Source organism: Puma concolor, chromosome E4, assembly GCF_028749965.1.
Source record: "Puma concolor isolate L17-30 chromosome E4, mPumCon1.1.hap2, whole genome shotgun sequence".
Classification (NCBI taxonomy): Eukaryota; Metazoa; Chordata; class Mammalia; order Carnivora; family Felidae; genus Puma; species Puma concolor.
This window is the reverse complement of record NC_141683.1, coordinates 41,453,056-41,478,573: the sequence shown is the minus strand read 5'-3', so window position 1 is coordinate 41,478,573 and position 25,518 is coordinate 41,453,056. Positions and strand designations below refer to the sequence as shown.

The 25,518-nt window shown below is 38.1% G+C and overlaps 1 protein-coding gene across 1 annotated transcript in view; it reads right to left on the bottom strand.

The window, feature by feature from the left end:
* Positions 1–23,973, bottom strand: part of KCNK2 (potassium two pore domain channel subfamily K member 2) — a 197,287-nt gene extending 173,314 nt beyond the window's left edge. The window contains exon 1 of the mRNA XM_086694816.1: positions 23,557–23,973. Within this exon, the coding sequence (XP_086550942.1) occupies positions 23,557–23,590 (34 nt within the window). The 5' untranslated portion in view covers positions 23,591–23,973. The remainder of the gene's footprint in view (positions 1–23,556) is intronic.
* Between the last annotated feature and the right edge of the window lie 1,545 nt (positions 23,974–25,518).

Here is a 25,518-nt window from a genome sequence, read left to right as displayed (position 1 = left end):
TTGTCCTTCCCCATCACTTTGGAATCAGAGTTGCTCGCAAGAAATAAAATTTATATCTGAGTTTCACCTCATTTTGTATTCTCTGAGTTCTTCTCACCAGCCAACTCCCAGTTAGCACATAATAGAATCCAGTAAGCACTTTATATGGACTATCATATTCAAGTCTGCTATCATATTTAACTTTTGGAAGTGGCTTTTATTAGTGGCTTTTATCCTCAGTTTACAGATAAGAAAAATGAGGTTTCATGAGAAAAATTACTCAATCAAAGTAAATCCCTAAGAAGTGACTGAGCTACTTACTTAAGCTCCCCAAATACAACAAAACAGAAAAATGGAGTGAAGCATAATCTTCTCACCGAGCGTTTGGTTCCTGAAACATTGGCCACTGATGCTGAACTTCTAATGGTTTTTCTTAGTCCAGCTAGAAATAAGATGGTAGATGAGGAGGGGGGAGTGAAACATACAATATAAACATTCAAAACCAAGGCAAGCCCTAGGTCAAAGCTCCCAGCCTTGCACAGGCCTGTTTTGCTTGGCTGGCTCTGAGTCAGGGAGGGATTTCTGAGCAGTCCACGCGGAGCACAGTCCCTTCTTGCCTGCAGAGACAGATGCTGTGCAATCAGCAGTTTCGTGTCAAATGTTTTATTTGATCCTTCAACAGCCGTTAGAGGCTGACATGTCCGGTGGATATTATTCTCACCTGGTGTAGTGCCGGCAGGCACTGAAAACCGATAGCTGGCTGAATCCCAGTTAAACGTGAACAAACTGGTTTGCCTAAGACCTCACGGCTAGCAGGTAGCCACACTGTACCTAAACTCCCAAACAGCCTCCTGCTACATCATTCACGCCAGGTGTCACGCCAGGTGACAGTGACTTCCTTGCTTCGTAAGCAGAGACTTCCGCTAAGTGCGTCAGTCTTTCTATTTATGTTAAGTCCCGGGATCCCCATTAGTCATGCAGTTGTGGAAATAGAGACTCTGAAGGGTTAACCACCTTTCCCAATATCACATAGTCACATATCACATCTCGTATAATCGTAAAGAATGATGTCTTTAAAGCGAAACAGGTCTAGGCTCAGATTCTGATCTTGTTCTTGAACTAGGATTGGGCAAGCTATGTAACCTCTCTAACCATCTGCTTTGTCAAATGTACAATGGAAGTAATAATCGTACTTTCTGTATAGGTTTGTTTATTTATTTATGTTTTTATTTATTTATTTTGAGAGAGAGAGAGAGAGCTCAAGAGAGCAGGGGAAAGGCAAAGAGAGAGGGAGAGAGAATTCCAAGCATGCTCCACACCATCAGCATACAGCCTGATGCGGGGCTTGAACTCACGAACTGTGAGATCATGGCCTGAGCTGAAATCAAGAGTCAGACGCTTAACTGACTGAGCCACCCTGGCACCCCTGGATAGGTTTATTTTTAAGAATTAAAGGTAATTGCAGATATTATGTAGCACTGGTTACTGGCCGTGAACAGGGTTTAAGGTGGATAAAGTACTATTTTCTTAACAGAGAAGAACAAAAGACAGAGACAAGCTAAGTAACTTGCCCAACATCCCATGACAGTAAGTGGGGAGTTCAGATTCAACCCCAGACTATCTGGTTCAAAAGCCTGTGGTCCCTGCATTGCTGTGATATAATGTAAAGTATACACCACAGGAGCTAGAACAGATTAAACACTCAACTCGGAGCTCCTTCTGTACACCATGCTTATCCTTCCCCATTTCTAAAAATGCCCGAAGAACGATATTCCATAATGTTCTGCAAAGTGGCACAGTCAGGTTGCTTAGTTCCTAGTTTCTATTACAATGCGTTGCAGAAAATCGTAGGAGGCTCAGAGTAGGTGAGTTCACCAGAGGATAAATAAAAAATTATTAGAAAGCAAATTATATGTGACGGCAATAATCCAAGTACCGAACTATCCATAGTGCCTAAAAAGGAGAAAAATACGTGTAGAAAGAGAAGTTGTAGAGAAAAATTCCAAAATACTCCATTAAATAAAATTGTGTTTGGTTTCTGACAATCATTTAAAAAAATATCTTGAAGTTGTTAAGTTTTCCCTACTCTTCTCAACTCCAGGTTAAATTTTATGATTTTCCTTTCCATTAAATTGAGTCCCTCTATTACGTGACAAAATAACTTACCTTAAAGTCACTTCTCTTCAATATCCAATACATTATCTGACAATTTTTTTATTTCTGGTTTAGAAGGTGATAGAATAAACAGTCATGGGTGGTTTTATTGGAAAACCGGGGGAGGGGGGGGATCTCCCAAATGGAGACTTCAAGGAAAATACTATATAACTCAGTGGCTTCTGTGGCAAATGGCTGATTGAACTACCCTTTATCTTTCAGGATTAATTTTGGTTTTTTTTAAGTGAGAAGTTTTATAAACAGGGAAAAGAACTGTCCCTGCCTTGCTGGGGACAGTAAGTTATGAGTTAGCTTGTTAAAGCAGGAGTATATTCAGGTGACAGTAATTTTTGTGCGTGACTCAATGCCATTGAAAATGATTGAAGACCAATCAAGGCACAGAATGATATTCTCTTTAGCTTTGTTGTATGGGCAAAACTCACGCAAATGGCTCCAAATTTGATTTACATGTCTTAAAACAAAATGACCAATTCCTATCTAATTTATATCTTGTTTTTCTTCAGGTACAAACAGCAGGCACCTTTTCATTTCTTTAACATTATCCGTCCAACCTCATTTCCACCCTAAATGAAATCTTAATTCTCTTCTTTTGATAGCATAATTGTTTCCATGGCAACAACAAAAGACATGAGAGTATTCTCAGCTGCAGGTGAAAATAATCATAACATATTGATAAACCATCTGAAGATACCATTGTCATGTAAATGACCTCATAACAGGAGAGAGGGAAGAGAAATAAAGGCAAACAAAGTGGCATCCAGAAAGCAGACGTGCTTGGAATAAAATATTTTTTGGTGGCTTCAGTGATGTTAAAGAAGGGTCACATTGAGAAAGAACGTCAGATAACCATACCTCTTGATTAGATATTGTAAATAAAGAATATTGCTTTAAAATTTACTGAGAAACGAAGAGAGCTCTGGCTTCCGGGAGCACCATCGATTGTTTCACTGTCTCTGCCATTTGCACATTCATTGGGGACTAAATGAGATATATGAAGAGAAAAATAAGAAGTGACTCTGGAGCTTGTCAACAGTACTAGAAACGCTAAGTGAATCTTTAGATAGACCTTTCTAGACAATGCTCACAAACAAATTAAAGTATAAAGTTTGGGCTCTGAGATGGAAGGGGTTTTCACCTCGACCCTGCCATCACTTTCCGCTTTGAAGCAATCATTCATCTCTGGAGGTAAAAACAACTGTTGGTACCAGAAAGCAATACGTGCCTGGTGGGCAAGAATTAATGGGTTGTGAATCTGCTCCCCCGGGGCCTGATTTAAGCTCAGAGGACAACATTGCCTTAGGGCAAGGAGTTGAATGAGGTAGATCCTGAAGAAGGTTTGCCTTTAAGAGGTTCTTGGAACTCTGAAAGGAGAGGGTGGATCTGTGATGTCCCTCTTGAGATGCAAGTTTCCCTAATCTCTAAGATTTGAAGAAGAGATAAACAGGTGGATTACATTTTTTTCTATCCCCACGTTGATAACACGAGGAGACCGGGCAGCTAAGACTGTCTTGGGCCGCTTCTCAGGTTTTAGAAGAGGATTAACAATCTACCTGTTGCCACATCACCGAACACACACAGCTACCCTCTACCACCTTGGGTAGAAAAAGACAGAGAGAATACAGATGACCAATATTTGAAATGAAAGCAATCATTATAGATTCTACAAACCTTAAAAAAACTCTAAGGGCATCTTTTTAAAAAAAATCACAATGCCAATAAAATTTTTTTTTTTAATTTTTTTTTCAACGTTTATTTATTTTTTTTGGGGACAGAGAGAGACAGAGCATGAACGGGGGAGGGGCAGAGAGAGAGGGAGACACAGAATCAGAAACAGGCTCCAGGCTCTGAGCCATCAGCTCAGAGCCTGATGCGGGGCTCGAACTCACGGACCGCGAGATCGTGACCTGGCTGAAGTCGGACGCTTAACCGACTGCGCCACCCAGGCGCCCCACAATTCCAATAAATTTAACAACGTAGATGAAATGGACAAATACTATGAATGACACGAATTATCAAACCTGACTTAGGAGAAAAAAATAGTAACGTCTAGATATTAAATACTAACTGTTGAATAATTGAACTAGCAATTTAAAACCTTCCCAAAAAGAAAACTCTAGGCTTGGGTAACTTCCCTGGTGAATTCTATCAAACATTTAAAGAAGAAATAATACAATATCACACAATTCTTTGAAAAAGTGATGGAGAGGGGAATACTTATTTACAAAGTCAATATAACTCATATCAAAACCTGACAATGACATTACAGGGGTGCTTGGGTGGCACAGTCGGTAAAGCATCCAAATCTTGATCTCAGCTCAGGTCATGATCTCACGGTTTGTGAGTTCGAGTCCCACGTAGGGCTCTGCAATAATGATGTGGGGCCTGCTTGGGATTCTGTCTCCCCTTCTCTCTGCCCCTCCCCTGCTTGTGTGCACTCTCTCTCTCTCTCAAAAATAAATAAATTAATTAATTAAAAAAAAAGTCCTGGCAATGACATTACAGGAAAGGAAACCTACAAACCAATATCCCTCATGAACTTAGACTGGAAATCCCTAACAAAATTAGTGAACTAAACCCAGCAATACGTAAATAGTCAATCTGTCACAAGCAATTGGAGTTCACTTTAGGAACATGATATTGGCTTAACATTTGAAAATTAATCAGCAGAATTCACCACATCAAAATAATAACAGATAAGATAAAAGTCATGTCATCATCCCAGTAGAAATAGAAAAATCAGATAACAAAATTCTATAGCCATTTTCATAATAAAAAGAAAAAGCTCTTGGCAACTTGGGAGTAAAAGCTACCTTTCTCAAAAAAAAAAAAAAAAAAAAAAAGGTACCTTTCTCAACCTGATAAAAACTGGTTATGAAACAAACAAACAGCCTACAGCTTACAGCATATTTAATGACGAAGCAGCAGCAAATGCTCTGACCTCTGGAGTCTATCAAGGCAATGAGGCAAAAAGAAGAATAAAAGGAGTAAGGAATTGAAGGAAGGAGTGAGACATCCTCTATTCACAGATGACATCATTACCTGCTTAGTAAATCTTAAGGCAACTACAAAGCAAATATTAGAACAAATAAGTGAATTAACAAGGTTACAGAATATAAGGTCAAGACACAAAAACAGTTGCACTCTTACATATTAGCAACAAATAATTAGAAAAATGAAATTAAGGAAACAACACCATATTTCATAACATCCCCAAATCCCTGGCATACTAAAGGATAAATTTAATGAAAGATTTGCAAGTTCTGTGCACTAAATACTCCTAAATATTGTTGACAGAAATTAAAGACAAGCAAATTGAGATTTATAGCGTATTCAAGGATCAGAAGATTTAATTTTGCTGACATGCAAATTCTCCCCCAAATGATGTATAGATTCAGGATGAACCGATTCAGAATCTAAGCAGACATTTTGAAGCAACTGGCAAGCTGAAGCTAAAAATTTGAAAATACAGAACAGTTAAAAAAATGTTGGAAAAGAATCAAGTTGGAGGACTTAAATGTTTCAAGGCTTTTTATAAAAGCTATTGTTATTAAGATAATGTGATATTGATGTAGATATAGCAAAATAGATCAATGGAACAGAGTAAAAGTCCAGATACAGATCCATACATATGTAGAGAACTGGTTTTCAACAAAGGTATCAAAGCATTTCAATGGGGGATAGGAATGTCTTTTCAACAAATCGTGTTGAAACAACTGGATATCCATATGGAAAATAAATGAACCCCCAGGCTCATCTCACCATGCAAAAAAATTAATTTAAGGTGGATCACACACCTAAAAGTACAAGCTAAAATTATAAAACTTCTGGAAAAAAATCACAGGAGAGTCTCCACAAACTTGAAGTAGGCAAAGATTCCCACACAGTTCGCAGAAGGCACTACCCATAAAATATTAATACATTGGAATTCATGAAAATTAAAATTTGGTTATCAAAAGATACTGTTTAGAAAATGAAGAGACAAGCAGAGGAGCAGGAAAAAAATATATTTGTTTTTGTGTGCATCTGAGAAGGACTAACGTCCAGACTATATAAAGAGCTTCTATAAAGCAAAAAGCCAACAATAGCAAATGTTAAGGATGTAGGAGCTCTCCTTCACTGCTTCTGAGAATGTAAAATGTACAGCCATTTTAAAAAGTAGTTTGACATTTTCTTGTAAAGTGAAACATACACTTACCCCAGAAGCCAGCAATTTTACTCGTAAGTATTTCTCCAAATGAATTGAAAACACTTTCCTACAAAAACCTATACACCGATGTTTATAGCAGCTTTATCCATTATCATAAGAAACTGGAAATCCCCAAGATGTCATTTAACAGGTGAATGAATAAACAAACTATGGCACATCTCTATAATGGATGCCTCCTTGGGTGATTCATACAATGACATTAATGAGTCTTAAATGCATTTTGCGAGGTAAAAGAAGCCAGACGATAAGTCTAAATATATAAGATTTCAATCACATGACATTAAGAAAAAGGGAAGACTATAGGAATGGAAGATGGATAGTGGTTTCTAGGAGCTGAGAAATTGAGAAAAAATTGACAACAAAGGAGTTACATAAAGGAATTGTACGGTGATCAAGTTTTCTGTATGGTACAGGAGTAATTCTTGACTCTATGCATCTACGCATCACTCCACTGAACTATACAACACAGAAATTTGCCTTATTATATGCAATTTTATTTTTATTTTGGGGAGAAGAGAGAGGGAGAGAGGGAGAAAGAGAACAAGTGGGGGAGGGGAAGAGGGAGATAGAATTCTAAGCAGGTTCCATACCCCATGCAAAGCCTGACTCAGGGGTTCGAATTCAGGGTTGTGAGATTATGACCTGAGCCTAAATCAAGAGTTGGGCTCTTGACCTACTGAGCCACCCAGGTGCCCCCAGTATATGAAGTTTTAAAAACTCAACCACATGTCAGGAGAAGACAGGATGGAATGTAGACTATGACAAAGGAGTTTAACTGTATTAAAAACGTATGACATAATATCACTAAAGGGGGTATGGAAAAAAGTTGTTGACCTAAGTAACTTTGGCAAACAGTTGCTTTTACCAGACACTTTAGGTACAAAGGCAAAATGATTTGTCTGAAAATATTAACTCAAGTTGGTAAATTTGTTTCTCACAAGGGTACAGGTCAACAGTTATGAAACGAAATGTATACTAGAAGTTGGACAAATAAGTAAAAAAATTGTAATCACAGGAATCAGGTTTCTAACTGTCAGAGAAAGGAGTTACAGATAAGCAGGAGATTGGGGGCAACTAGCATGAGCTCCATAATGCTGGATTATAATTATTAATATCAGTATGAGTTCATATATATTTTAAACTATATATATGTATATAAAGCATATTTTATATAAAATATATAATATATATACACATATATATGTAAAATATTATCTCATGTCATATCCAAAAGGTAGATTAAAATGTTAAATATAACAATAATTTTAATATTTTATTAGGACTTCTGGAGAATACTTAGAAGCTAATAAAAAAGTATTGTGCGGCAGAAGATACAATAAATACAGTAAACAAATTTAGAAAGTAGGTTTGCAATGCAGATGACAGATAAGGGTTTGAAAGCTATGATTATATGAAGAGAGTTTTAAAAATTGACAATAAACGGGCAACAGTGTAAGAAAAATGAGCAACAGATATAAATAGGCAATTCACAGATGAGCAAATCTAAATGGCCAGAAGATATATGTAATGAAAAAAATTTCACTAATAAGGAAATAGAAAGTGAGCTAACAAGACAACGTCACTTTAAACTTATCAGACTGACAAAAAATTCAAGCAGCGGTAACATTGTCAGTGGGGTTATGTGGAAAAAGTATTTCCTACGTTGCTAGTGGAAATGTAAATGGGTACAGCTCCATTAGAAAGCAACCTGGGAACATTTGTTAAAATTAAAGATGCATAAACCTTTTGACCCTGCAGTCTCTCTCCTGGATATATATCCCATGGAAATATAAACACCAAAAATTAAAGATATGTGAGCCCAGATGTTTATTTACAGCACTCTTTGGAGTAACAAAAACGTGTACACGAAGAGATAGATTATGGTAACCGGTAGAACATAATATTATTGTTCATATCTGCTAACCGAGAGGGATTTCTGAAACTTACTATGTGAGAAAAGATGCCAAAAAAACCCTTGTATGTAATATGATTTCACTTTTGTAGAGTAAACAATAACAAAAGCATGCACACATGTGTATATGTATATACATGTGTATATTACAGGTATACATATATACATTTGAGATCAGATTTGACAATCATTAGGAACTTTACAGAAGACTGCGTGTAAGACTACACTAGTTAAGGGTCGGTTTATACTTGCTAATGTTTATACTAATTCAAGTGTTTGGAGTAGGAGAGGCAAATGTGGAAGGAAGGAGAGAGTAGGGACCAAAAGAAGAACCAAAAGAGCAAATATTATACTGAAATGAAAGCCTTATGATAACCTGATTTACATAAAATTATGTTTGTGTGTATATGCATGTTTTCTGATCTATGTAGGCAGTGTATTGCATGTGCTTATAAAAGTACTTTATATGTACTAATTTAACCTTCATAACAACCCCATGAGGTTCAAATTCTTATCCTCATTTAACAAAGGAGGAAACTAAGAGGTTAGAAAACGTTCCCAAAGTTATAGGAATATGTAGCTCCTGGCTTGGACTTAAAACCAGGCACTGTGACCCTGAAGCCTAGGCTCTTGACCACTAGATGTATTGGCTTGAGTGTCCAGGACGTATCGCTAAGCTAAACACACAATTGCAATGTAATGTGTATAATATGATTTGATTTGGGGAAAAGAATAGACTCCTATAGATACCTGGAGCAAAAAGAAAGTTGTAGGGGTCTAATCTGTACACTGTTTATTAGCTTTGGTAGGTAGGGATGGATAAAAAGACAATGGAGGGACAATTAACTTTGCTTTTATATTATCACTGAAACATACGACAAGCAGTCAGATAGTCTCCTAGTGAAAAAAAAAAATAAAGAATAGCTGGGGTATTTTCTTTTTCTCATTTAGGGCTCTTTGATTTTTAAGTAACATTTATTTGTTCAGTGGGAGTTTTCAGACAGGAAAAGCTTTAATGAAGGAGGAGGTACTTAGCACACAGGTAAGATTTTGAGAGGTCAGAGGAATATTACGGAAAAAGCTTAGGGCAGAAAAACCACAAGTCATCTTCAAAACAGATTGCTTAGGAACCTCAGCTAGCACAAGCATTTTTGTATGAAGGTAGTGTTAATAAACCTGGAAGACCACATACGTTTATATAGCCTTGAATGCCAGGATCAGGAACAAATTATTCTCTGTGCCCGTGGACTGGGCATCTGCAACCCTGGACCTCTTAACGTTATGAACAGATACTGTGAGAAGCTGACACGGATGCTGTGTGGACACCAGATACAGCCCCAACCTTGGCTCCAGCCAGGGAGTCCTCTACCAAATACTGGCCCCATCGGGGATCCTTTTAGTCCCTGCGACTTGTCACCTCTGATCCACAGAGCGCACAGGGTGTCCAGACCGGGCTGTGCCTGGAGGAAGCACCTGCCCCATCACGTCCCTACACCTTCCTCGGGTACCTCACGTCACTGCTACTTTGCCAGAAAGAAGATAAATGTCTCCATCCACAAAGGAGCCACAGTTGCCTTTCTCCTGCTCGCTTCTTGGCAACAACTTTACTTCGCCCCCAGGTGGATTTTCCTGGCACTGGCTAGGGAAATCCCTGGAGCCGGGTATGCAGACTTGATGCTTCTCTTCTGTGTCTTACTGACAAGAACTCAAGGGCTGTAGCGTGTACAGGGTGGGTGACAGCACAACAGGACATAGTGTAAAATTTAAGGGGACCTCTCTGGGTTCCGGCATAACTGCTACAGTGACCAACTGTGGTGGCTTCGAGCAACCTCTCTCATCTACGTTTTATCAACAGAAAAAGTGTCTTGCAGACGAAAAATTGTTTTTGGAGATCTGAAATTGTTTTGTGCCACTCTAGAGGTCAATACAAATCTAGGATTTGGGTGTTTACTAAGGGACATTTGCTGATTGCTGGACTTTAGCTGTAATATATATACTTAGATGCCCCATCTGTTTATGACATGCCCAGGCTCACTAACTAGGGCACTCAACTATTGTCCACAGTTGCTGTGGAGTCATTTAAAGTAAAATACTGTCGTGTCTTTCCACTCTCAAAATGCTTCGGTGTAACTCAGTTCAAACTGTAAAATAATATTGAAGTGACATTCTTACAGCCAGGGGGCAGATATTAAAAGGTGATTCATTAAAGGGTCACTGAACTGACACGTTCAGTTATGCACAGCTGGGTAATATCGCAGGAATTCTCTTTGTCAAATAGGGGTGCCCAGAAAGATGTCTTTGTAATATAGGGCTGGCTGGAGCCCAGAGAGTCCATGTATTTCTAAGAGTAAATTTCTTTCCTAATTTAACTGAACAGGAAAAAAAGAAATGCAACAACAAAAAACAAACTAAGCCTTAGAGAAAGCTCCTGAAATGCAAGATTGGCAATGTGAAAGGGACTTACACAGCTGTGTCACAGTCACGAGAGCTCCATTAAAACGGACTGCTCACATTTTAGGGTCACTTCCTTCGGTTTAAAAATCTGTAGGCTGTGGAAAGCCATGTGTAAACAACCATACTGTTCATACTTGGATATTATATAACTGAGCTCTTTTCCTTCATTCTTAGTAATTCTTTTATACTCATGTGACTTTACCCCATTGATAAAGCCATTTCTAGACTTACAGCCTCTGGGAAGGAAAGAAGAACAAAGAAGTCACTCACTGACTTCTGGGTGGCAAAAGCCAAAGTCCTTCTATAAACATAAAGTTGGAAAACTCGTGACGTATGAAATGCAAGGTTTGTTTTGTTTTGTTTTGTTTTTCTGCTTCAGAGAACATAAAGATTCTTGGGGCTGGAACAAGAGAAAAAATCAAAGAGAGGACGAGAGATTAAATAGTCCTAAGTCCTTGGGAAGGGCCTGGCACATCCCCTTGATCTTACTTCCGCCAAGTCAGGCTGTGGGGGATGCACATCCGCAGACAGGTTTGGGGACACAAGAAGAGCCTGTGACCTGAAACCTGCTCAGGTTTCAGGCAGACCTCAGTCAGGTTGTAGGTGTCTTTAAAGTACACTACACCCTACTCACCGTGGTAGCATTTGAGTGGCAATGGCTGCAAAAGGCGTCAGCCTGAAAGGGACTGAGACGACATCTGATTCCCTGCCGCCCCAGAGTGGTGCAAGGGAGCAGACACATTTTTCACGTCTCCTAAGAGGGGTTCAAAAATTGCCAAACACATTTGACAAGGCCTGATGTTTAGGACAAGGAAGACACAGCCTGTGAGGACTCAGTAACCACTTGTGGTACAGCAAATGCCACCAACACAGATGTCAAAATATCCATGTCAAGTACTTGGATCTCTGAAAGCACCCAAACCTAGAAACAAACCTGGGATTGGGAAAGATCCTGAGTGGACGGAAGAGACTCTGAGGAAGAAGCCCCAAGTTCACCCAGGATGAAATTTCTACCAAGTAAAATGGAGAACTTGAAATAAAAGTGAAATTCCCTTTGTAGGAAAATTAAATGATATTTCTTAAACATTCAGGTTGAGAATAGGCTGAGAATCATACTCACTTCGTATAACTCTCTGGAGCATAAGTGTTTCACTGTCCAAACACAGATGGCAGTTACTGCAAAGTTACAAAATATGTTCTTGATAACCAATATCTAGCTATCATCTACCAACGAAAATATACATTCTGTGATTTTAAAAATCACAGAATTTTTAAAGTTTTTTAAGTTAAATTTTTAAGTTTTGGGTCACTTAAAACTAACAAAATGATTCAGTCTCGTCATCACTATTGAAATGTGTTTGTTTATACTAGAAAGTTAGAGTTAGGCGGGCCAGAAGAATTCTAAAAGGAGATTAAAAGGTATACTCTATGAATGACAGTTTAATTGGAGATTCTTTTTTTTTTTTTTTTTCTAAGTAAGCCCTATGCCCAATGTGGGTCTTGAACAATCTCAAGATCACACTCTACCAACTGAGCTAGCCAGGTGCCTGTAATTGGAGATTCATTAATTCCAATAGTTTGTGTGAGTGTATGTAGTGGGATCAAACAATAAAGCATAAAGCACTTTTTTTTTTTTTTTTTTTTAGAATTCACACATCCAAATGAGTTCCAGCCTGAAATAATCACATTGGAAAATCATTGCGATCTAAAGGTATTAATGCTGAAAATAGTTTTGGAATCCCTCTTTTGAAGTTGGCTTCTGAGATGATATAAGAGCCCCCACAAGAAAATAAGTGTTGTCACTAGGTTTTCACCAATTTACAAGCCACCTAAGAAAAGCAGCCTGAGAATCCTTGTAAGTCACACTTTATCTCTGATTATTAATAAGTTTTCTGAGTTTGATACACTTATTCAATAAATCGGGTCTCAAACGTTATTAACAGTTCTTAGCAGAAAACCGTCCTTATAGAATGCCCCCACTGAACATATCCCAAACATCACACTTCCGAAGGGCATCTAATAAAGTACCAATGATGGAAATGGTAGGAAATGATAGAAAATGCACACTCATTCAACAAGGGAGAAAAAGACAGTTAATACCATGAAATTTAACCAATAGATCTACGATAACTCATGTTGAATAAAATTCTCCTGGATTTTTTTCTTAATAAAGTATGGTAAGAAATTGTGGTCTCCTTTTTAAAACAAAGCAATAATGTATCAAAGAAGAAAAGCATAAAAGAGGCAAATCAGCTGCTGTGTTCTCCATGCAGAATATTCAAGCGTACTGAGAAACAGAGACTACAAGAGATGACCTGCAACGTCTCTAAGAGAAATTTCTTTAACAATCTTCCTTCCCTGCTCCTCAAAAGGACTGTAGGACTGTATGTGGCATGTCTAAATGCTGCCTATTGTCAACTTCTAATCCCAACCATATAGGCAAATTGAAATGTTCCAAAAGACAATTGGAAATATAATTTTATGACCCGAGCAGAGTGAGTTTTTAGTATTTGACAAACATGAGTTCATCAGCACCGACCAATCAGGACAGATGCACCAACATATGAGCACTAGCCATTAACAACTGGGCATCTCAACTCAGTATCAGCCCTGCATGTGGATGTTTCTCAAGGGGAGAAATAGCTCCTTTTTACATAGAAATGGGGCTTTTTTTTTTTTTTTGTCTCTATAAGAGCACAGTAAGAAACACAGTCTTGCAACCCATCTTTTGGACAGTCTATACTTTGTTTCAAAAAAAAAAAGTAAAACCAAACTGAAAGTAAGCAATTTTAATGTTTATTATTTTTGAGAGAGCGTGAGCAGGAGAGCAGGAGCCCCTAACTCTCCCTCTCTCTCTGATTTTGTTCTGACCTCCTCCAATTCACGGGCCCTGTAGCAGTCAAAGTGATCTTTTAAAACTTCAACTGAGCTGACAGCACAGATCCTGGAGCCTGCTTTGGATTCTCTCTCTCTCTCTCTCTCTCTCTCTCTCTCTGTCCCTTCCCGGCTCACACTCTGTCTCTACCTCAAAAATAAATAAACATTTAAAAAATTAAAAAAGAAAAGCTGCAACTTTGATCATGTCCCTCCCCTGCATAAAACTTTTCAAGAACTTTCTACCTCATTTCTAATGCAAGATCAAGCCCTCAGCATGACTATATGTTCCTGAGTGACCGGCCCTGAATATTTTTCCAACCTCATTTTGAACCTCTCTCCCTTTCACTCATGGGCTTCCAGCCACACAGGACTGAGTTCTTCTCATCCTCTGGCTGGGTGCATACATGTTTCCTGTTACCTTCACCACTTATTTCCTACTTAGCCCTCAATTTCAGCTTACCTGCCACTTTTAAATAGGCCTTCCCTGTATCTCCAGTTAATTGTTTTCTTATCATTATGATCTCCTGGATTTAAACATTTGATGGATTTCAGTTCATTGCAATTAGTATCCTGCTCAAATCATCCCATTTTTTTAGCTAATAGTAGCCTTTTAAGATTGGTTCTATATCATGAACCAAAGACATAGCCCTATGAGTCCTGAGAGCTTCTTCACTGTATAAAATGTTTCACATTTATCTTTTACATTTCTTTTTTTTTTAATTTTTATTTAAAAAAATAAAGAGAGAGAGACAGAGTGTGAGTGGGGGCAGGAGCAGACAGAGAGGGGAAGACACAGAATCCAAAGCAGGCTCCAGGCTCTGAGCTGTCAGCACAGAGCCCGACGCAGGGCTCAAACTCACAGACTGTGAGATCATGACCTGAGCTGAAGTCAGATGCTTAACCTACTGAGCCACCCAGGCGCCCCTTGTTTTTATTTTTAAAGGTATAAACGCATTGACTGTTCTCTTAAAAGTCCTTCTTTTGGCTCCAAATACCATTTTCCCCTAGATCACCACCTATGGTGTGGCTCATTCTCAGCTTCCTTTTTGTCTCTTCTTTCTCCATCTACCCCTTACAAATTGATCCTGCCAGTTACACATGCTCAGCCCCTTCTCAACACATTACCTTACCACAACTTTCTCAGCTTCATCTATGGATTTAGCTAACAATTCTGAATTTTTATCTCCAACTCAAGAGTCATATGTCCAATGACCTAATAGACATCTTTCACCTCCTTTGTTGAGTTCTACTATGTACAGTATTGTTCTAGGTACAGCAGTGAGTTAAAGGGGAAAAAATTCTGCACCCATGGAGAATTCAGGTTAGTTATGAAGGTTATATTCTAATGAGAAGTTTACATTATGATATTATTGAGACACTCTACATGAGTGTGTATTACACTGTTTTATTATTTTCCCCACAACTATACAACAATGTGTGCACACAATAATTTCTTTCACCACATCCGTGATAATGGAAATTTACATTACCATGTTTTGCTATAAAGAAACACTGCAGTAAATACCCTTAGACATATGACATTATCCATCGACATGTGTAGAATGAACTAGGAGCAGAATTGCTAGGTCTGGGATTATGTACATCACTAATATTCATAAACATTAAAAAGTGTTTTCCATAAAGGTTATATCAATTTTAACAGTCACCAGTAATTTATAAAAGCATCTGTTTTCTTACACCTTTGATAACATACATATCAAAATATTTCCCATATGATTTCCCAAATGTTTTCCCTTTCTCTTTGTGCATGTGAAATTGAGCTTCATTTTATATTTAATAGTGGTTTGTGTTGGGGCACAAGGGTGGCTCAGTTGGTTAAGTGTCCGAACCTTGGTTTCGGCTCAGGTCACGATCTCACAAGTTTGTGAGTTCGAGCCCCACATCGGGCTCTGTTCAGACAACCCGAAGCGTGGAGCCTGCTTCTCCATCTGTGTCTCTCTCTCTCTTTGCACCAATTGTGCTCTGTCTCTCTTTATCTATCACTCACAAAAATAAACATTAAAAAAATAAAAGAGTCACTTGTATTTACTTTATACTTTCTTTCCTGTGTGTGTGTTAGGCTTTTCTCTACTTGGTTGTTAGGCATATTCATATTGGTTTGTAGGCCTTCTCTACAAATATCTTCATACGCATATACAATCTCTTTGCCCATGATATAACATATATCTATATACTAGCAATGAAAATTAGAAACAAATTTTTTGAAGTATCATTTACAATAGCTCCAAAAAACGAAATGCCCAAGTATGAATCTAACAAAACTGTGCAGAATCTATATGACACAAACTATAATACGGAGGATAGAAACGAAGCCAAGCTAAATAGATTATATGACTCAAATAGTAGGAAGATATCAACTTTACCCAAATTTATCTGTAGGTTTAACACTTAGCCCAATCGAAACCCCAGCAGGGTTTTTGTAGATATTGCCAAGCTGATTATTTATTTATTTATTCGTTTGTTTGTTTACTTATTTACTTATGATTTTATTTTATTCTTGAGCGACAGAGCACATGTGGACAGGGGAGGGTCAAAGGGAGAGGGAGAGAATCTTAAGCAGGCTCCACACCCAGCTCAGGGCCCAACATGGAGCCCAATGCCAGGTTTGACCCCACAACTGTGAGATCGTGACCTGAGCCGAAATCAAGAGTTGGATGCTTAACTCTGATGCTTAACACCTGGGCGCTCCAAGCTGATTTTAAGTTGTATATTGAAAAGCAAAGTCTGTAGAAAAACGCTGAGAAAGGACAGATTTAGAGGAACTTAAACTACATGATTTCGTAATGTACTGTGAAGTATGGTATTAGTGAAAGTATGCATACAAAAACTAATGGGACAAAATAGAGAGTCCAGAAATAAGCTTACAAAAATATAGTGAACTGACTTTAAAAAAAAAAATGTTGGGGCGCCTGGGTGGCTCAGTTGGTTGAGCGTCCGACTTTGGCTCAGGTCATGTTCTCGTGGTCCATGAGTTCGAGCCCCGCGTCAGGCTCTGTGCTGACAGCTCAGAGCCTGGAGCCTGTTTCAGATTCTGTGTCTCCCTTTTTTTGACCCTCCCCTGTTCATGCTCTGTCTCTCCCTGTCTCAAAAATAAATAAAACATTTAAAAAAATTTTTTAAAAAATGTTTATTTACTTTTGAGAGAAGGGGTGGGGCATGAGCAGGGGAGTGGCACAGAGAGGGAGACCCAGAATCTGAAGCAGCCTCCAGGCTCTGGGCTGTCAGCACAGAGCCTGACAAGGGACTCGAACTCAAACTCACAGACTGCAAGATCATGACCTAAGCCTAAGTCAGATGCTTAACCGACTGAGCCACCCAGGCGCCCCTGAGCTGTTTTTAAAATCTATTTTATTATTATTTTTTTAAGTTTATTTCTTTATTTTGAGAGAGAGAGAGAGAGAGAGAGAGAGAGAGAGAGAGTGAGCACACATGAGTGGAGGATGGGCAGAAAGAGAGGGAGAGAGAGAATCCCAAGCAGTTTCCCTGCTGTCGGCACAGAGGTTGACGTGGGGCTCAACCTCACAAACCATGAGATCATGACCTGAGCTGAAATCAAGAGTCAGACGCGTGGCCACTGAGCCAACCAGGTGCTCCTACTGAACTGACTTTTAACACACAAGTACAAATATAATTCTATGAATAAAAGATAGTCTTTTCCATGAATAGCGCTGAAACAATTGGACATTTGCATGCAAAATACACATACATGCCTCCATCCACACCTCTTACTTTATAAAAAATGTTAACTGAAAGTGGACCCAGGGCCTAAATGTAAAACATAAAATTACCATCTTATGAAAAAAGAAAACACAAGAGAAAATATTCATGAATTACTTTAGAAAAAGAATCATTAGATACAACACCAAGGACTTGACCCATAAGAGAAAAAAAAATGAATCAGTTGACCTTGTCATAACTAAAACCTTTTTCTCTATAAGAAATGGTTAAGAAAATGAAAGGCAGAGTGTGGAAAATATCTTCAAATCATAAATCGAACAAAGAATTTATACCCATAATTTAAAAAGAAGTCTCAAACCCAAAAATAAGAAAACGAATGTCCAGTAAAAAATGGACAAAAGATTTGAATGCTTGTCACCAAGCAGGACATTCAGATCACAAGCATATGAAAAGATGCTCAATGTCCTAAAACACAAGGAGATGCCATTACACATTTATTAGAATGGCTGACAAATGAACACAAACAAACAAGCTGACAATACCAAGTGCTCACAAGGAGGCGGAGTAACTACGAATCTCATATGTTGCTAGAAGGAATGCAAAATGGTAAAGTCACTCTGGAAAACAGTTTAGGAGTTTCTTCTAGTTAAATGTACATTTACCATATGCTCTGCAACCCCACACCTAGTTATTCATTTACCCTAGAGAAATGGAAACTTACATGCACACAAAACCTGTGCTTCAAACATATTACATGTAGAGCAACATTGCTCATAATCACCCAAAACTGGAAACCGCTTGAGTGTTCTTCATGGTTGAATAAATCAACAAACTGCTACAATAAAATACTGCTCAGCAATAAAGAGAAAAAAAAATATCGGTAAACACTACAACACAGATGCATCACAAATGTATTCTGCTAAGTGAAAGACACCAGACTCAAAAGGTTGCAAGCTATATAATTTCACTGATATCACATTCTGGAAAAGGCAACACTATAGAGACAACAAATAAGTGGTCCCAGGACCTAGACGTGGAGGGAGTATAAGAGAATATTTTGGGGGTGAAAGAGCTGTTCTTTATCTTGATTCTGGTGGTGGTTACATGACTATACATTTGTCAAAACTCACAGAACCACACACACAAAAATTAGTGAATTTTACTTTACATGGATTTTTAAATAATTTCAAAAATATATACAACCCCCAAATCTGTGTTCAGAGAGCAGGCTGTCTCATCCTGAAGGAGTGAGAATCCTTTCTCAAAAATAAAACAAATCTTAAAAACAGGAAGGGAAAGAAGCAAGAACTTTTTCAGGACTACACTACTCAGAACTCGAAATTGTCAAGGCGTGAAAAGAAACTGGTGGCTTTTGCACACGACTGTCTTTTTGATTCATCTTGACCTCTCACCTCAGGTTTCAGGGAGGAGAGACGCAATAAAAAAACTTCCATGCTGTTCTGCCATCTTGGCCCCTCCTCACCTCGGGTTTCCAAAGGAGGAAAACAGCACGATGGAAACAAAAACCTTTGGCATCATACCATGTAATGACCTGTAATCATACCTCTATTAGGTCTGCTGCACTTAATCTAACTTAGAGGACGTCTCTCTCACAGGAGGAAGGAATAATCAGGATAATAGTGTCTGAGCAACGCTCACCCAGAACAAGGGCTTCTCTAAGCTCCGTTCTATTCAATTCAAGTGCGTCAAAGCTCTCTACAATTTCTTCTTTAAGCCTACATTTTCATGAAATAGCACCAACCAAAAGTACTGTGCAGAACTTGGGGCAATGTTAACCTTTTAAGTGAAAAGAAATTAGGAACCAGGCTGGAAGAGTATTGCAACAGATGAAGCTACGAATGTGAAAAAAAAACCAACATGTTGCATTTCAGAAACACCTAGTGGTTAACTTGTGTGAGATAGTTGGACCCCGCTGCTATATAGTTTTCTGTTTTTCTCTTGTACCTATAAATGGTGGTTCCTGTTGGCTAAAGTCTTCAGTTATACCCGGGAAGACATCTGATTACTAGGCTCAAATCAACAGATATAACTATGCCCAGAGTCTTGAAATCTATACCTATAAGATGTAGTTTACCAGCCTTTGAGGAACCATGGAGCAGAGTTTTACCTGACGTCACTTCGTTAATTGGTTAAACCAATTATAATGGTATATAATGATATATACCAATATCTTTAAATAATCAAATGTCTTAGGACTTCTCTACTGTTGCATCAATTCTTGATTGAGGCCTCAGAATTCTACATAATAAATCCAGACGATTCTACCCTGAAAAAGCGTTCATGCACATGATATCAAAAAACCCTCTAATTCTTAAGAGAACTTCCAATAATATATACAATACAATTGTCCAGATCCATATCATTTCAGCCAAGGAAGGTTGCCAAGAGCACAGCTGTGGCCTTGACTCCTTTGTAAAATAGAAAGTTTAAATGGGTAAATATAAATACCTTCACTCTCTTGAAATACCTAAGATATATTAGTAGTGGGCAAGACAGAGAATTCTAGACATTCAGGCTTTTCTGCACACCTGACTGAGGTTGAACCTAGTTGCACTGTATCTGTTTTGTGTGTGTTCCTGGTTGGTTGGTGTCTGGGAAGGCACAATACAAGGTAAGTGTTAATTATTGCTCAAGTTTAAGGCTCCTATTACAGCATGAAAGAAGCAGGTGAATCACATATTTCTGGATAAAAATCAGATTGTCATAAAACCATTAGACAAATTATGCTAGACGCAGAGTCTCATTGCTGCATCTTCAACATTCTCCATAGACTATTTTGCTTAATTCTGCTTTTTATTCATATTATACAGCAGATGAAGTAAATGTAGCATCCCTTTCTATTTCAAGGGTGAGAACAAATAAAATAATATATGTGGAAATGTCTTGAAAGGACAATGACACTATATAGATACAAGATAATATTTTTCTTGATAGCCACTGCTGATACTCTCCCAGATACATAGTAAGTTTCCATATAGTAAATCTGACAGCTAGATTGTTATTTCATATCTGTGATGTGTAAAACATTGCTAAAGCCAGTTTAAGCAGTAGTATAAGAATGATGGTCCTGGGAAGTGCTGTGCGCATGTAACAAATAAACACAATAAATTAAATTATCAAAATACACCGTCCACATAAAAATTTGGCTTTTGCAGGAACTATAGAAGTGTGATAGAAAATATCTTGAAGATGAAAAAATTTTCAGTCCTTAAACTCTCAGAAAACCATTTCTGCTGAGAATGATTTTGCTGATTCTAGTGGGTTTCCTAAGATGATTAGACACAGATGGAAGAGGAAATGAATAGTGATAGCCAATCCAGTGTTTCCACTGTATTAATCATTGAGACAGTAGAATGGTCAAGTTGATTTTTGCCACCTAATACATCTAAAACATCTAAAAATATTAATAATTTTCAATTCATAGATTCTGATTGCCTTACTCATTCTCTCACCGCACTTGTAGTAGCTCTGTTTAATAATTTTTCTTATATTAGGACCCCGTGAAGTGAAGAAGAGATATTTCTATTGAGTCACATCTCTGGGTAGCATTTAGCACAACTGAGGAATTTAGATTATTTTAAACAGCTAGAATTACTAGAACTACATAGTCAGAAAGGTCCCCAAAGTTCATACAGCTTAGCCATTTTTTTGTACACTTGCTATAGGCCAAGCCATGGGCACAGATTATCTCATTTAATCTTTATAGTAGTAATTCTAAGAGGGAAGAATTAACTCCATATTATATATAAGGAATCAGAAACTTAGAGTTTAAGTAAATTTCTCACACAGTTTATAAGTAGTGGATCTGGAATTCTAATAAACATTTGTCTGACTCAAAACACTTGCATCCCCCCTCCATTTTAAATCTCCTTGTCTATATCATATCACCAGTGACAGGGAGGTCATTTCTCTTGATACAGCAAATCTTGAACAGTTCTGGCTGTAAATCTTTCTGATGTCAAATAACTAACTAGAAAAAAATTAATGTGCCATAAAAATTCAAGTTATCATTTGTCATCCGTAACTATATTCTGAGCTTGCTGGAGGGTGGAGGGGCTCTAAACCTACATTTTCCTTTTGAAGGTAATCCTCAAAATCTTAATCATTCTACCATACATTATGGACTTGGCTTTCGTTAAATAACCAAATCCCTTAGGACTTCTCTAATGTTGCATCATTTCTTGATTGAGGTCCCAGAATTCTACATAATCAATCCAGATGATTTTACCCTGAAAAAAGTGTAAGAGAACTTCCAAATGATTCCTGTAGAATATCTTATTCTAATTAGAATTATATTCTGATAGATCTGCATGTATAAATTACATGTAAGATACACCTTTAAGTAGGAGACAGAACTGAACTGTTAATGGGATAATTTAAGCTTATCCAAATGTTACATATGATTATCCCAAAAATTTACCTTGATGATAACTCTTGCTAAGTTACGGTTCCTGTCAGTTCCTACCCAAATCATCCCACCACCACTTCTAGTAAGATGTGGTAAAATCACCCGTACAGCATTCCTGTTACATGTACTAGCAGAAGGACATGTGTTCAGTTTCACAAGTATCTATGGCAGGTGATCTAGAACAGAATTTGAGTACCAGAACAGCGTTTTCTGGCCTCAGAGGAGATAGAGATAGCACCTCTAATAAATCTGCCTTACCTCTCCGGCTCTCTCCCACTCAGTGCCTTTCTCTGTATTTTTGCTTCTCTCCTGTCACTCCAGGAACACTCGGTTTGACTCCAAGAGTCTCTTCATCCACTTGCTTCTCAGTTTATTTTCATGATCCTTACACCTAAAAAAATGATCTCCCCCATTTGGGGGCTTGGCCAGTGGTTTAGCTTACCCACCAATCTTCAGCAGAGGGGGCTCCGAAATAGCTAATTACAAGTTCCCATGCTACAAAGTAACACATGGAAATTACGTACTGATTGGAAATTAGCTGATATTTTGTATAGTGAGTTGCTCCAAAAACTTTCTATGTCTTCAAATAAACAATGAGTTCAACAAACTCATTGTATTCAAAAGAGAAACAACCAAGAATAGCAATCAATTAGAAATTTGATTTTTTTTTAAACAATTTTTTTTTTTCAACGTTTATTTATTTTTGGGAGAGAGAGAGACAGAGCATGAACGGGGGAGGGGCAGAGAGAGAGGGAGACACAGAATCGGAAACAGGCTCCAGGCTCTGAGCCATCAGCCCAGAGCCCGACACGGGGCTCGAACTCACGGACCGCAAGATCGTGACCTGGCTGAAGTCGGACGCTTAACCGACTGCGCCACCCAGGCGCCCCAGAAATTTGATTTTTAAAGAAATTCCTTAGTGAAAACGATAATGCAATGTAACCTCATTATTATGCAGTTCCTTGTTAAACAGAATTCAATCATATTCATGGATAAGTTAATAAATTGGAATCCTGATATGAAATGATTACAATCAAGACATTTGTCCTATTACCCAACACCAGCATATATTGCACGTTCAAAAACTGTTAAGTATGTGCTCTGCTAGGCACTGAAGAACGACTTAGCTGTATTTATATTTACACAGGGTTATGGTGTCGATGAACTTGCTTCACATTTCCAAGACCACAACACTGTTCCCATGGAGTGAGAAATCTTATATAGAGACATCTAAACGATATTCACACAAAACTTCGAACTGAATAAATATGGAAATGTAAGAAGAAAAAAGTGTCTTAGTTCCCAAGTTTGAGTGTAAACTATCATAGTTTTTCCTCCCCATTTCCCTAGTAAACCTCTTCCCTAGTAAACAAATAAGATTCACTGAGAAAATAACTAATATTCCAGGTAAATTGTATATAACATGTGTCAATCTATATATGGAAATATTGATTACAGGATTAGCCATAACATGAAACCTAAGCAAAGACAGTTTAAACGACCAGAGTCCAAACGTAATGGAATGTGTAGGTACTTATGTTCATCAACTTTGCATTGCCAGAGTTAATACATCACACAATAAAAGCCTGATATAACATGCCTATTATGTAAAACATGTCCACATGAGCATGCAGTTTATTTCAGTGTTGCAAGGTCATGGAAAAAATTCCAGTAACTAACCCTCTGTTGGAACCACCCAATGAGTTTAATTATAGACTTGTCTATGAAGACTCCCTACATCAAACACTTGCTTGGAAATCTACTCCACATACTCTAGAAAATTTAAAAACAAACGAGATACTTGATTATTGCTGAGATACTTACAGTAGAAGTTCCTTTTTGCTTGCGGGTTCATCATTTGGGGATGTTCTCATCAGGAGTCATCATGCTTTTGATCTTTAATGCCGTTCTTCCACCAAGGTTTCTCATCTGTAATTTCCAAAACAGAGTCACTTGTACTAACAAGCCATCGTCCCATACTGTTTCCTTTCTTGTGTGAATGTTACCCTGTAGATCAATTTCCTGTCCAAAAACACTCCAAAATGAACAAACGCTGCAAGTGAAACGTGTTACTCAAATACTCGGTTTTCGCAGTTTGGTTCAGGAAGAAATTCCCTGATTGAAATGAGGAACTATATCCCAGTTGTTCCAGGGAGCTTAGAAGACAGACGTTTCTGCCCTATGAAGGAGCATATTAAAATTGCCAGCGTTGTGTATTCTCACTAGTCTGTGGCTTGAGGACTATTGCACACGAAGCATCCATGTACTGTGTGCAGCCTACAGACCCTCCCAATTGCCACGGTAACAATATCCCAACTATATTTTAAAATCAGGCTTAGTATGCTTTGAAGTACATAATGTTTTCCATTCCTGAAAGGACAAAGAGATCTACGTTGTCAAAGTTTATTTTTAAGCTCATGTGCTTGCTAAGTGCAGTGGCAAACAGGCTTTCCATGCCTGTGGTACCATTGCTGGAACTTATTAATGCAAACAGATGAATCGTTGGCTTGCTTCCACGTAGGCTTTTCTTTCTTCCTTTCTTTTTAACCTTATCTAAATTGCATTGATTATAATTTTTTAAAATTGAGAATGCTATCAGTTTTCTGAGCTTGCTTGCTTTAATTTTATCAGTTACAGAAGCAATGTGAGAAAGGCAATTAAGAGGAAGTTTTCAAATAGCTTTTGCTGAGATAAGAAAGTTAGTAATTGGAGGTAGATTCTGCTTCTGGAAGAAGTTTGAGGGACATTTGGAGACAGCAAAAATGACAAGAGCTTTTTTTTTTTTTTAAATAAAGGAGCCAAAGATAAATAATGAAAGGGTAAGAGAGAGAAGAGGGGAGGTAAGGACAGAGAGAGAGAGAGAGAGAGAGAGAGAGAGAGAGAGATGCCTTAACTATTAGCAACAATTCTTCATGTATTTTCTTATTGTTGGGAAAGCAAATTGCTCTGGTTTGTATAACCCCCTACCAGTCTGCTCAACCCACCAAAATTAGCCCACATGTCATCTAATACCAGACTAAGACTTGTGGAAACACATTATTGCTCTATTAAAGCCATAACAAAATACAGCTGAGCAGTGAACATTAGGTGGTAGGGTGACCCTGAGGTAATGCAATCCGTATCATGGAATTTCTAGCCCAAATTTTCAACATCTGGTTTTGATATGATAACAAATGTGATAATGTACATTAAATACCAGTATTCGAGTAACATAATCCTTGCATCTGACTAAAACAATGAATGATTTTCAAATCGTTTGAGAGAGAGATATTAGATAGGCAGACACTTAGATTTGTGCATAGCCCCCAGATGCCCCTCCTGGGCACAAACACACACATGCACACGCATGAATAGCATGTACACTTTCAGTTGACTTTCCAGAAATAAAAGTGGGTTTCTGCCCCTCCTGGCCGCTCTTTTCCGGAACCCCATTGCACAGTTGCTTTAATTTGCTGGAGACTTGGCTGAGAATGGAAGGGAAATGTGAAAAATAACAACGCTAACCGAACCAGGCAGAGATATGAACTCTGACCTTTGCTTCATTAGTGCCGTCTCATGCTATAATCTGATGAAGTACCCAGCCACTGGCAACTTGAAAAATAAACGAAATCAGATTATCCTTATCCTGTTTTAACTTCACAGGAAAGACTTTCTATGTTTCAAATCCAAATATTACCCTGTTATTAGATGTCCAATAATTCAGTGCCCTAAATGTTGCCAGAGTCCAGAAGTTAAGATCCCCTTAAATCAGCACCTTAGAATTAGACCCATTGGTGGAAAAGTACT